The sequence below is a fragment of the Bufo bufo genome, chromosome 2 (assembly GCF_905171765.1).
Source record: "Bufo bufo chromosome 2, aBufBuf1.1, whole genome shotgun sequence".
NCBI lineage: Eukaryota > Metazoa > Chordata > Amphibia > Anura > Bufonidae > Bufo > Bufo bufo.
Genome location: NC_053390.1, coordinates 442,427,948 through 442,441,281, shown reverse-complemented (window position 1 = coordinate 442,441,281; position 13,334 = coordinate 442,427,948). Strand labels below are relative to the sequence as shown.

Sequence of the window (13,334 nt, the reverse complement as noted above, 5' to 3'; positions counted from 1 at the left end):
GGTTGTGCATACTTACTCCATCTGTCTTTTTCCCATTTTGTTTGTCTTTGCTTAGTGACACATGTAGCGCGCCATTATTTTTCTAAACGGTAGGATTAATTTTTTATTCTTCAACATCCATAATTTTCTTCTCACAGGAGATAAGCTGCCTCCAGAGGTGTCTGGCAGCAACTTTATTCACTCTCCCTATTGAAAACACATACACCAAGCCGACTGTGTATGAGGGGGTCAAGAAAGATAGCTGTCGAACAAACCATCATTCAGCCTACAGCTATTGAAGGAGTATGGGCATTTTAAGGGCATATAGACTGACTATTTTAAATGATAGTGCACAATGTAACTCTCTGTAGTCCGTCTTTGAGAATAGACTCAGAAGTTAGAATCTTCTGAAAAGATGCAAAAGGCTGACTGTTCTGCAGTTTACATCGGATAACCTATGAATAGTGTTGAGCGAACCCGAACTGTTCGTATCGAACTTTAAGATTTTTGGTACCCGGAAATTTTTTTGCCGGAAAAGTTCGGGTTCAAGTTCAGTGTTCTGGCATTTAATAAAGCTTGTTGAAAGGCTGCAGGGCAGCCAATCAACAAGCTTTTAAGCTGTGTGCCCTTAGAAGCCATCACAGCCATGCCTATTAATGGCAATCAATATCCTTCTGGAGATATGGTCAACAGTACTGCGCACAATACATTAATAATAAAGAGGGGGCCAATGCATTAATAATAAAGAGGGGGCCATAACATTAATAATAAAGAGGGGGCCATAACATTAATAATAATAACATTAATAATAATAATAAAGAGGGGGCCATAATAATTACATTAATAATAAAGAGGGGGCCATTATATTAATAATCAACAGGGGCCAATATATTAATAACAAAGAGGGGGCTATTATAATAATAATAATAATAATAATAAAGAGGGGACCATTATATTCAGAATAAAGAGGGGGGCATTATTTTAATAATAAAAAGGGGGCTATTATATTAATAATAAAGAGGGGGGGCCATTATAATATACAGGGGTAATAATTTTATGGGGAATGGGGGACTATCTGTCTGGCTCTAGCACAGTATTGGGGGGCAGCAGGAAGTCATATACCCATTTATTGAGTGAAGTACACCTGCACTGCATACGTGACAGGGAAATTGATATAGTTAATCCATCTGTTAGTTAGGTGCACGTCATATACCCATTTATTGCGTGAAGTACACCTGCACTGCATACGTGACAGGGAAATTTATATAGTTAATCCGTCTGTTAGTTAGGTGCACGTCATATACCCATTTTTGGTGTGAGGTACACCTGCACTGCATACGTGACAGGGAAAATAATATAGTTAATCTGTCTGTTAGTTCAGTGGGTGACTTCAAAGAATAAGGAGAGCATCAAATAAGGGACGTGGCCCTGGTCGTAGTGCTGCTGGGGTTGGTGGAGCTCCTGTTGCAGGGAGAGGATGTGGTTGATCTGTGCCAGCTACACACCTAAATGAAACACCTTTCTCAGGTGCACATAGGCGACAGAATGTTCAGCGTTATTTTGTAGGCCCGAATACCGGTGTATGAATGGTGAGGCCAGAACAAGTGGAGGCAGTAGTAGATTAGGTGGCTGACAGTGCCTCCAGTTCCTTCACATTGTCTCCCACCTGGTCCCCTGCTGAAAGCACAGAATTGGCACGTGCTGCCCATGGGCATCTGTCTTTCACCTTACCTCCTTGCAAATCAGCCAAGCAGTCTGAGCCCCAAGTCATGCAGCAGTCTCTTATGCTTTTTCATGACTGCCCAAGAAGTGGAAGAGATGCCCAACCACTTATTTTTCAGGAGGTTGACATGGGGGGACCACCGCAACACATCTCTGATGATGACGAAACACAGGTGTCAACTGCGGCGGCTATCTGCAGTGTGGAGGGCAGGAGTGAAGAGTGGGTAGAAGATGATGTGAAGGATGATGAGGTCCGATGAGGTTATGCGAGTGATGTGTGCAATTCGGAGGAAGAGGTGGTGGTTACATAGCACCGGCCGCACAGAAAAAGAGGGAGCAGTGTGCAAAAGCAGAGTGGCCGTCCCATAGCCAGTACTGCCCACCGCACCCAGGGACTGAGCACACCAAAGCCAGCTCCAAGGAGTTCCCTGGCATGGCAGTTCTTCAGACAATGTGCTGACGACGCTGTGCAATCAGAGCCTGAAGCGAGGCATAAATGTTCTTCTAAACCTGAGCACCACCTGCATGACCAGGCATCTAAATGCAAAGCATGAGCTGCAGTGGAGTAAACACCTCAAAAACCATGAAAGATCTCAGGCTCCTCCTGGTCCCTCTTCTGCTGCAGTCTCGGCCTCTTCCTTCCCCTCTGGAGTGACAGTGGCACCTGCCACCCCGCAAACAGAGGATGTGGCAGCAACGCCACCACGTCCGTCACCGTCACAAGCATCTCCACATATTCCTGTGGAAGCGTTCAGCTGTCCATCTCCCAAACACTGGAGAGAAAGAGGAAGTAACCCCTTAAACCACCCACGATCCCTGGCCCTGAATGCCAGCATTTCAAAATTCCTGGCCTTTGAAATGCTGTCATTTCGTCTGGTGGAGACCGAGACTTTTAAAAACCTTATGGGGGTGGCTGTTCCACAGTACGTGGTTCCCAGCCGCCACTACTTTTCCAGACGAGCCATCCCCGCCGTGCACAACCAAGTGGCGGACAAAATTAGGTGTGCACTGCGCAATGCCATTTGTGGCAAGGTCCACATAACCACCGATACGTGGACCAGTAAGCACAGGCAGGGACGTTATATCTCCCTAACTGCACACTGGGTAAATGCAGTGGCGGCTGGGCCAGAAGCGGATAGCAGTTTGAGGCATGTCCTTCCGCCATCGAGGATTGCAGGACATTTCTCTTTGCCTCCTGTTGCCTCCTCCTTCTACTCCGCTTCCTCCTCTACTGCCTCCTCATCTGTTCAGCTTAACACCTTCACCACCAACTTCAGCACAGCCAGGGGGAAACGACAGCATGAAGTTTTGAAACTCATCTGTTTGGGGGGAAAATCCCACACCGCGCAGGAGCTGTGGACGGGCATGGAACAACAGACCGATGAGTGGTTGGTGCCCCTGAGCCCCAAGCCCGGCCTGGTGGTGTGCGATAATGGGCGAAATCTCGTAGCAGCTCTGGGCCTAGCCGGTTTGACACACATCCCTTGCCTGGCACATGTGCTGAATTTGGTGGTGCAGAGGTTCCTGAAAAATTACCCCGATATGCCAGAGCTGCTGCAGAAAGTGCGGTCCGTCTGTGCGCACTTTTGGCGTTCTCACCCTGCTGCTGATCGCCTGTCTGTGCTGCAGTGTAACTTTGGCCTTCCCGCTCACCGCCTCATATGCGACGTGCCCACAAGGTGGAACTCCACCTTGCACATGCTGGAGAGACTGTGCGAGCAGCAGCAGGCGATAGTGGAGTTTCAGCTGCAGCACGCACGGGTGAGTCGCTCTGCGGAACAGCAACACTTCACCACCAAGTGGGCCTCCATGCGCGATGTATGTGCCGTGTTGCGCTGTTTCGAGTACTCCACCAACATGGCAAGTGCCGATGACGCAGTCCTCAGCGTTACTATCCCACTTCTATGCCTCCTTTAAAAAAACGCTTCGGGCGATGATGGAAGAGGATGTGGCACAGGAGGAGGAAGAAGAGGGATCATTTTCATGGTTATCAGGCCAGACATTCACAAGTGGCTTAGAGGGTGGATTCCTGCACCAACAGAGGCCAGGTACACAACTGTCCAGCAGCAGCACAGTTCTGGAGGATGAGGAGGAGGATGATGATGATGATGAGGAGAAACCGTGTTCACAGCAGGGTGGCACCCAAAGCAGCTCATGGGCATCACTGGAGTGTGGCTGGGGGGATACAGAGGACACAGACGATACACCTCCCACAGAAGACAGCTTGTCGTTGCCTCTCGGCAGCCTGGTACACTTGAGCGACTACATGCTGCAGTGCTTGCGCAATGACCACCGAGTTGCCAACAGTCTAACCAGTGCTGATTACTGGGTAGCCACCCTTCTGGATCCCCACTACAAAGACAACGTGCCGTCCTTAATTCCATCACTGGAGCGTGATCGGAAGATGCGCGAATACAAGCGCACGCTGGTACACACGCTGCTGATGGCATTCCCACCTGACCGCAGGGGCTCAGTGGACGCACAAGGCGACGGCAGAGGAGGAGGAAGAAGTCGCCAACGCAGCTGGGGCACCGCCAGCACCTCAAAAGGGAGGGTTAGCATGGCCGAAATGTGGAAAAGCTTTATCAGCATGTCACAACAACCAGCACCACCAGCTGATAGGAACGTCTTAGCAGGAGGCAGCATTTCAGCATCAGCAACATGGTGGAACAGTACGTGTGCACACGCCTACACGTACTGACTGATGGGTCTGCCCCATTCAACTTCTGGGTCTCCAAATTGGGTACACGGCCTGAGCTTGCCATTTATGCCTTGGAGGTCCTTGCCTGCCATGCGGCCAGTGTATTGTCTGAACGTGTTTTTAGCACGGCAGGGGGAGTGATCACAGACAAGCGCAGCCGCCTGTCCACAGCAATGTGGACAAGCTCACGTTCATTAAAATGAACCAGGCATGCATCCCACAGGACTTGTCCGTACCTTGTGCAGAATAGACAAGTATACTGGCCGCACCCAGCCATTGTTATACTACAGCACACTTTCTCTTTGTTTTGTTTTTTATATTTCCCAATGTTTTGGGGTCTTCCCAAATTTATAAAAAAAATAGCAGAGACCTGCGGCTAATTACTGCAACCGGCAATAATGCCGATCGCGGTAATTAAATGCTGTAGATGCCGTGATCAAGTGAGATCACGGCACCTAAATGCGCAAAAACCCGGAAGCTCGCGCTTCCGGGCTTAGTACTGAAGCCCCGTGCGGCCAATCGGGACTTCAGTACTAGTGATGAGCGGCAGGGGCAATATTTGAATTCGCGATATATCACAAATATTTAGGTGAAAATTCACCAAATATTCGTGATTTTGTGATATTCGTGATATTCTTTTAGATTGCTCTATTGCATGCACTATTAGCTACATAAGTGATGAAAATGGTTGGCAGCAACTTTCGAGATAGTGAGGAAGAACTCCTGATCACGGTAAGTAATTGTACATTACAGCACTGTTTTAGATTAAAATTCCATGCATGTCATAACAATAGCTTTATATGCAGATAGTTTTTCAAAGTATTCGAGATCGCTCAAATCGCCACTATTGATTCGAATATTTTAGAGCAATACATACTTCACCTTTAATCAGGTCTGATAACATAATACTGATTGTTGAACTTAGTATTGTTGTGACATCACAGCACTATTTCTGTAGCATGTATGTATGGACAGCAGAGAAATCTCTCTCACATGCACATTGGACATTTATTTTCCTGCCACATACTATAACCTATACTATCTAACATTAACTATATGGATTATATATTTTAGCTAACTATCTCTATAATTAGTGATAAGTGTAAATGTAGCGCACAGGATCCCACAATGACCAAACAGAGGTGCACTCAGTAAAGTGGACTCACCCTGTCCACTCCAAATGACTGAGTAGATATAGTGAAAAAACTGGGCACTCTCAAGATATTAGAACCACACAGAAATTTATTGACCTGTTAAACATTAATGGCAACAGTAATAAGAATACAATAAAAAGGATAATACCCTCGTGTTAAAATGACTATAATGTTCGACAAATAATAGCATGTATTATAATAGCTGAATATATTGGTGGCATAAAAGACTTACTGGTCTGGATAGTGCACCAGTATATTAGACCCAAATGGCATAAAAAACAAATAAAGACATAAGGTTATGTGAATGCTAGAAATATTTGCATAAATAGCAGAAATCTTTGTGATATTTTCAAATATACAATATTCGCAGGGAACGTGATAGCAATAATAATCATATAGCTCACTCCCTTCTGACACAAAATAGTTCCAGACTTGAATAATGCCAACAAACTTCGTATATCCCGAAATAAGTCCAGTACAATATGTAGTTGGGGGCAACGTCGATTTTGTGTCCCACACTGGAAAGTTGTAAACCAGCAAGATGTAGCGGCGTCCCGCTATATATTCAAACCAGCGGCGTCCCACTGGAATACTAACACTGCGATTTTAATAAATGTTCTGTTGGAAAAGTTCGAAAACAGTCTAACCGTATTGCTTTTCTCACCACAAAATCGCTCTACTGAATGATTCTATATGAGTAGAAACCAGTATTGTCCGAGCGGTAGTAGTTTTCGCTTCCCACGCTGGTAAATGTTTGACACGTGTAGACCGATCCTTGCTGTAAACTGTGGTCTTTCGAAATCTCTCTCTCATTTACCCTTTACGCGGTCGTGAACAATATTTACTGTGAGAGTCCTGCAATATCTTCCAATTTCCAGTGTTCAAAGGTTCGGGGTCCTGTCTTAGCTAGACGCATTTTGGGGCATTTAATCGCCCCTTCCTCAGTAGCTACCAGTCCCCCATAAACTCCTTTCTTTTATAGTGAGAAGATGTATTCACAAAACCCGACATGGATCTTTTATTGTTTGGAATAGAACTTTTTCTGGGATTTGCATTCAATCTTATAATTCATTATACTTTTTAGTTATAGCCTCCATTTCCAATACAATATCTTTATACAAGCCATTATACATTGCCGTATATTAGTAATATTCAGATGTATAAATAAAATAAAATATACCTTTAAAAACATATAAAACAATTAAAAACATATAAAAGCAATAATATATCTAAAAAAGCTTCCAATACATTTAAGTGTCTTTCTCTGTTGGTTCTTCCACACTAAAAAACGCATCTGAACCCTTGCGGTTTTGATGCGGTTCCCATGCGTTTTTTCTCAAAATCATCACATATCACTTATTTATGCTGCTCTATATCTATTAGGTTGTGGACTAGACTTTGATTCTATAAAAATGGAGCAATCTGCCTCTAATTAAAAATGGAGAAATTCTAATCAATCGAAGTTTGCATATGGAAAACTTTTTCATATACGAGGTAAGTTCTAGACTTGACATCGGCAAATCAATGGATGTCGTAGATCTGGACTTCTCCAAAGCATTTGACACTGTAACATATAAAAGGTTAGTATATAAAATGAGAATGCTCGGACTGGGAGAAAACGTCTGTATGTGGGTAAGTAACTGGCTCAATGATAGAAAACAGAGGGTGGTTATTAACGGTCCACACTCAGATTGGGTCACTGCCACTAGTGGGGTACCTCAGGGGTCAGTATTGGGCCCTATTCTCTTCAATATATTTATGAATGATCTTGTAGAAGGCTTGCATAGTAAAATATCAATTTTTGCAGATGACACTAAACTGTGTAAAGTAATTTACACTGAAGAGGACAGTATACTACTACAGAGGGATCTGGATAGATTGGAGGCTTGGGCAGAGAAGTAGAAGATGAGGTTTAACACTGACAAATGTAAAGTTATGCACATGGGAAGGAATAATGCAAGTCACCCGTACATACTAAATGATAAAACATCTCGGTAACACTGACATGGAAAAGGATCTAGGAATTTTAATAAACAGCAAACTAAGCTGCAAAAACCAGTGTCAGGCAGCTGCTGCCAAGGCCAATAAGATAATGGGTTGCATCAGAAGGGGCATAGATGCCCGTGATAAGAACATAGTCCTACCACTTTACAAATCGCTAGTCAGACCACACATGGAGTACTGTGTACAGTTCTGGGCTCCTGTAAACAAGGCAGACATAGCAGAGCTGGAGAAGGTCCAGAGGAGGGCAACTAAAGTATTAACTGGAATGGGGCAACTACAGTACCCTGAAAGATTATCAAAATTAGGGTTATTCACTTTAGAAAAACTGAGGGGAGATCTAATTAATATGTATAAATATATCAGGGGTCAGTACAGAGATCTATCCCATCATCTATTTATCCCCAGGACTGTGACTGTGACGAGGGGACATCCTCTGCATCTGGAGGAAAGAAGGTTTGTACACAAACATAGAAAAGGATTCTTTACGGTAAGAGCAGTGAGACTATGGAACTCTCTGCCTGAGGAGGTGGTGATGGTGAGTACAATAAAGGAATTCAAGAGGGGCCTGGATGTATTTCTGGAGTGTAATAATATTACAGGCTATAGCTACTAGAGAGGGGTCGTTGATCCAGGGAGTTATTCTGATTGCCTGATTGGAGTCGGGAAGGAATTTTTTATTCCCCTAAAGTGGGGAAAATTGGCTTCTACCTCACAGGTTTTTTTTTTTTTGCCTTCCTCTGGATAAACTTGCAGGATAACAGGCCGAACTGGATGGACAGATGTCTTTTTTCGGCCTTATTTACTATGTTACTATGTTACGACCTTCGTACAAAAGTACCATACCCTAACTTTCCCATACAGTCAAATCCTTTTCTTCTTGCATAGAGAATCTCTGGCCCTTGACAGTGGGCTCCCACCGTTCCCTAACTCTGCACCTCTAGATAATATCGAAGATGTGTACGATGTGAGGATTTCGAGCACGTGCAGAGATTCTCTATGCAAAAAGAAAAGGATTTGACTGTATGGGAAAGTTAGGGTATGGTACTTTTGTACGAAGGTCATATATGAAAAAGTTTTCCATATGCAAACTTCGATTGATTAGAATTTCTCCATTTTTAATTAGAGGCAGATGGCTCCATTTTTATAGAATCAAAGTCTAGTCCACAACCTAATAGATATAGAGCAGCATTAATAAGTGATATGTGATGATTTTGAGAAAAAACACATGGGAACCGCATCAAAACCACAAGGGTTTAGATGCGTTTTTTAGTGTGGAAGAACCAACAGAGAAAGACACTTAAATGTATTGGAAGCTTTTTTAGATATATTATTGCTTTATATGTTTTTAAAGGTATATTTTATTTTATTTATACATCTGAATATTACTAATATACGGCAATGTATAATGGCTTATATAAAGATATTGTATTGGAAATGTAGGCTATAAATAAAAAGTATAATGAATTATAAGATTGAATGCAAATCCCAGAAAAAGTTCTATTCCAAACAAAAAAAGATCCATGTCGGGTTTTGTGAATACATGTTCTCACTATAAAAGGAAGGAGTTTATGGGGGACTGGTAGCTACTGAGGAAGGGGCGATTAAATGCCCCGAAACGCGTCTAGCTAAGACAGGACCCCGAACCTTTGAACACTGGAAATTGGAAGATATTGCCAGACTCTCACAGTAAATATTGTTCACGACCGCGTAAAGGGTAAATGAGAAAGAGATTTCGAAAGACCACAGTTTACAGCAAGGATCGGTCTACATGTGTCAAACATTTACCAGCGTGGGAAGCGAAAACTACTACCGCTCGACAATACTGGTTTCTACTCATATAGAATCATTCAGTAGAGCGATTTTGTGGTGAGAAAAGCAATACGGTAAGACTGTTTTCGAACTTTTTCGACAGAACATTTATTAAAATCGCAGTGTTAATTATCCAGTGGGACGCCGCTGGTTTGTATATGTAGCGGGACGCCGCTACATCTTGCTGGTTTACAACTTTCCAGTGTGGGACACAAAATAATCGACGTTGCCCCAACTACATATTGTACTGGACTTATTTCGGGACATACAAAGTTTGTTGGCATTATTCAAGTCTGGAACTATTTTGTGTCAGAAGGGAGTGTGCTATACGCTTATTATAGCTATCAGATTCCCTGCGAATATTGTATATTCAAAAATATCACAAAATTGCTGCTATTTATGCGAATATTTCTATTTATTCATTGATTTCTAGCATTCACATAACCTTATGTCTTTATTTGTTTTTTATGCCATTTGGGTCTAATATACTGGTGCACTATCCAGACCAGTAAGTCTTATATGCCACCAATATATTCAGCTATTATAATACATGCTATTATTTGTCGAACACAATAGTCATTTTAACACAAGGGTATTATCCTTTTTATTGTATTCTTATTAATGTTGCCATTAATGTTGTTTAACAGGTCAATACATTTCTGTGTGGTTCTAATATCTTGAGAGTGCCCAGTTTTTTCACTATATCTCTATAATTAATCGAAATTTTTTTTTATATATAACAATAGTATAGGTGTCCGCAATGTGAAAATAAGTATTAACATGGAGTATATGGACCCTTTAAAATATAACTTTTATTAATTATAGTTAAAAGAGAATTAATCACCCTATGATATCTGGGTGACTTCAATGAGTGTATAAGGACAAAGATATCACCCAGCTACCACCGTGAATGGTGAATTTGATGCCATATAAATAGTACAAAATCCACATAGGCACTTATGACATTCGCTATGGTATGGGCCGGGGGAAGGCCAGGGGCACTTAGATAGGTGCTAGGAAATATCTCTCCCTGTACCAGCCCTAAATTAGCCTTTGCCCAGGGATAATCCCTGATGGTGGGATTTCCCTGTCGCGTTTCCCCCACCAGGGCTCATCAGGGGGTTGGTTAGAGATTGATATATATAATACATGTGTATAACATCTTAGATCAAAAAAGATAAATAAATAGAAAATGTACTGTGTCCTGGGTGAGACAAACGAGGTAGACTGTGCTGCGTGCCCCATTCGCATTTGGACTGCCTCCTGCCAGGTTATGCCATATACAACCTGGCAGGAGGCAGTCCAGACGTGAATGGGGCACATCACTAGTGATATCTCTCTCCAACAACAGGGGAGCCCTTGTGATACATTCAGCCCCAGCACGGTCTACCTCGGTTGTCTATGAAGAGTCTCAGAGCATTACCGTAATTCTGCAATTCTTATTTTGGCCACCCATCAGGCCAACATAAGAAATTAGCAAAATGCAAAGAAATTGGCAATTTTCAAATCCCTGATAGGTCAATATGAAAAATTAAAAAAACATTATTTATAAGGACATTTATGAGCCTTAAAATGATGATAAAAGTTTTGTAAAAAGTAAAAAAATATATGAAAAATATAAAAGTTTAAATCACCCCCCTTTCCGTATAATTAAAGAAAAATACCTAAATAACAATAAATATAAACATCCTGGGTATCACCGCAACCAAAAACGTCCATACTATAAAAAAAAAAATATCCAATACGGCGAATGGCGTAACGGAAAAAATGGTAAAAATGGCCGATTTGCCATTTCTTCATTGCTTCTCTTACCCAAAAAAAGAAATAAAATCAAAAAGTCACGCACACTCCAAAATGATATCAATAAAAAATATGGATTGTCCCGCAAAAAATGAGCCCATAAACAGCTCAGTAGACATAAGTATAAAAAAGTTATGGGGATCAGAATAGGGTGATGTAAAAAAAAAAAAAAATCTCAAAGTTGAAATTTATTTTTACACTATTTAGACATAAAAATCCTATACATATGGGGTATTGTTGTAATTGTAATGACGCATAGAATGAGGGGCATGGGTCAGTGTTGCCGTAAATGAGGGGCATGGGTCAGTGTTGCCGTAAATGAAACGCCGTCGGAACAAAGCCCAAGGGATTGCGGGTTTTTTCCAATTCCACCCCATTTGGAATTTTTTTCCTGCTTCCCACTACATTAGAAATATAATATTGGCATTAGAAAATACAACTTGTCCCACAAAAAATAAGCCCTCATACAGCTATGTGACTGGAAATATAAAAAAGTTATGGCTCACGGAAAATAGGGAAGAAAAATAAGAAAAAGCAAAAACAAAAAAAACCTCCGGTAGCCAAAGGGTTAATTCATTTTCCTATCCACATTTGTTTGCAGGGTAATTGTCCTGTTCTTACCCTATTTTGCTTCCTTTTGCAGCCCTCTAGCCCTTTCTATGACTTTTTTGGAGCCATTTTAGTGCCCCAAAGTTAGGGTCCCCATTGACTTTAATGGGGTTCGGGGGTCAAATTCGAAGTTCGGCCAAACCCGGCGAACCCGAACTTCCAGGTATTCGCTCAACCCTCCGTATGAACTGTTCTAAGTTCGGTGTAGTCATCTTTAAGAAATAAATGTGAGATGCAACACATCAGGGGCATTATTTTCTCTGCATGTGAGAGTTTGATTAACACTTCAGCGTCATCATCTCTGCCATACTGAATTTTTGAATCACAGAATTTTTTAATAGTTTTCACTTTGTTCTCTTTTCTTGTCCTTCCATTTTATAATAATTACTTCAAAATGAACAGTTATAATTGTATTTTTGTATAGACAAGCACAAAATAATCTTACAGACTGTCCACCTCATCCAGCTAAAGTCTTTGAGACCAGCATTCAAAGGAGCAACTTTTAAGGCTACTTTCACACTGGCATTTTGCTTTCCGTTTGTGAGATCCGTTCCAGGGCTCTCACAAGCAGTTTTGCCGTAATGCATTCTGAATGGATAAGGATACGTTCAGAATGCATCAGTTTGCCTTTGTTTCGCCTCCATTCTGCTCTGGAGGCGGACACCAAAACGCTACCTGCAGCGTTTTGCTGTCCGCTTGACGAAACTGAGCCAAACTGATCCATCCTGGCACACAATGTAAGTCAATGGGGACGGATGCGTTTTCTCTGACACAATATGGCACAATAGAAAACGGACCCGTCCCCCATTGACTTTCAATGGTGTTGAAGACGGATCCGTTTTGGCTATGTTACAAATAATACAAACGTATTATCGGTGCAGATCTGTCGGTGCAGATCCATGATGGATCCGCACCAAACGCAAGTGTGAAAGTAGCCTAACAGTATACACTATAGATCCCAAAATTTTTTTTTACTAAAAGTTAAAGGACCCTTTAATGTGTACCAGATAACAGATGTTCTAAAGATGTTTTAAACGTAGATAGATAATATAGAAGCTAAAATAATGACTCCATTGTATTATAAAATGACAATACAGTACCTTAGAAAATTCTCCAATTCTCATCAGAATACTGGGAAAACTAACCTGCACATGGGGTTGATATGATGACAGAAGATGCAAAGATCACAAGGATGACCTGAACGTGTTCCATCTTATGGTGCTTCCAAAGCATCTACAAATTATCTGCTTCTATTTCCCTTTATGCTCTGGCCACCAGTGATAATATCTACTGTCACACCCCATACCAGTAACAACTGTTAAGCGATATAAATCAATTAAAGGAGCTGCTCAAGATAATGAAAAACCTGGCTATGGGATAGAATGTTCTAATGTAACAAAAAAACAATACTTGCCTTTTAAATCCCCTGCTGCTCCAGTGCTCCTGAACAGTCTATTTGTACTTTGTTACAGTGATGATGTTCCTGTATATCCGCATGATCCCTGCAGCCAATCATTGGCCTCAGCAATCTCAAGTCTTACACCATTGTGTCCACT

The 13,334-nt window shown here is 41.9% G+C and overlaps 1 protein-coding gene across 1 annotated transcript in view; it reads right to left on the bottom strand.

The window, feature by feature from the left end:
- LOC120989412 (mast cell protease 1A-like) overlaps positions 1-13,056 on the bottom strand; it is a 59,575-nt gene extending 46,519 nt beyond the window's left edge. Inside the window, exon 1 of the mRNA XM_040417495.1 lies at positions 12,924-13,056. Within this exon, the coding sequence (XP_040273429.1) occupies positions 12,924-13,011 (88 nt within the window). The 5' untranslated portion in view covers positions 13,012-13,056. The remainder of the gene's footprint in view (positions 1-12,923) is intronic.
- Positions 13,057-13,334: the final 278 nt, after the last annotated feature.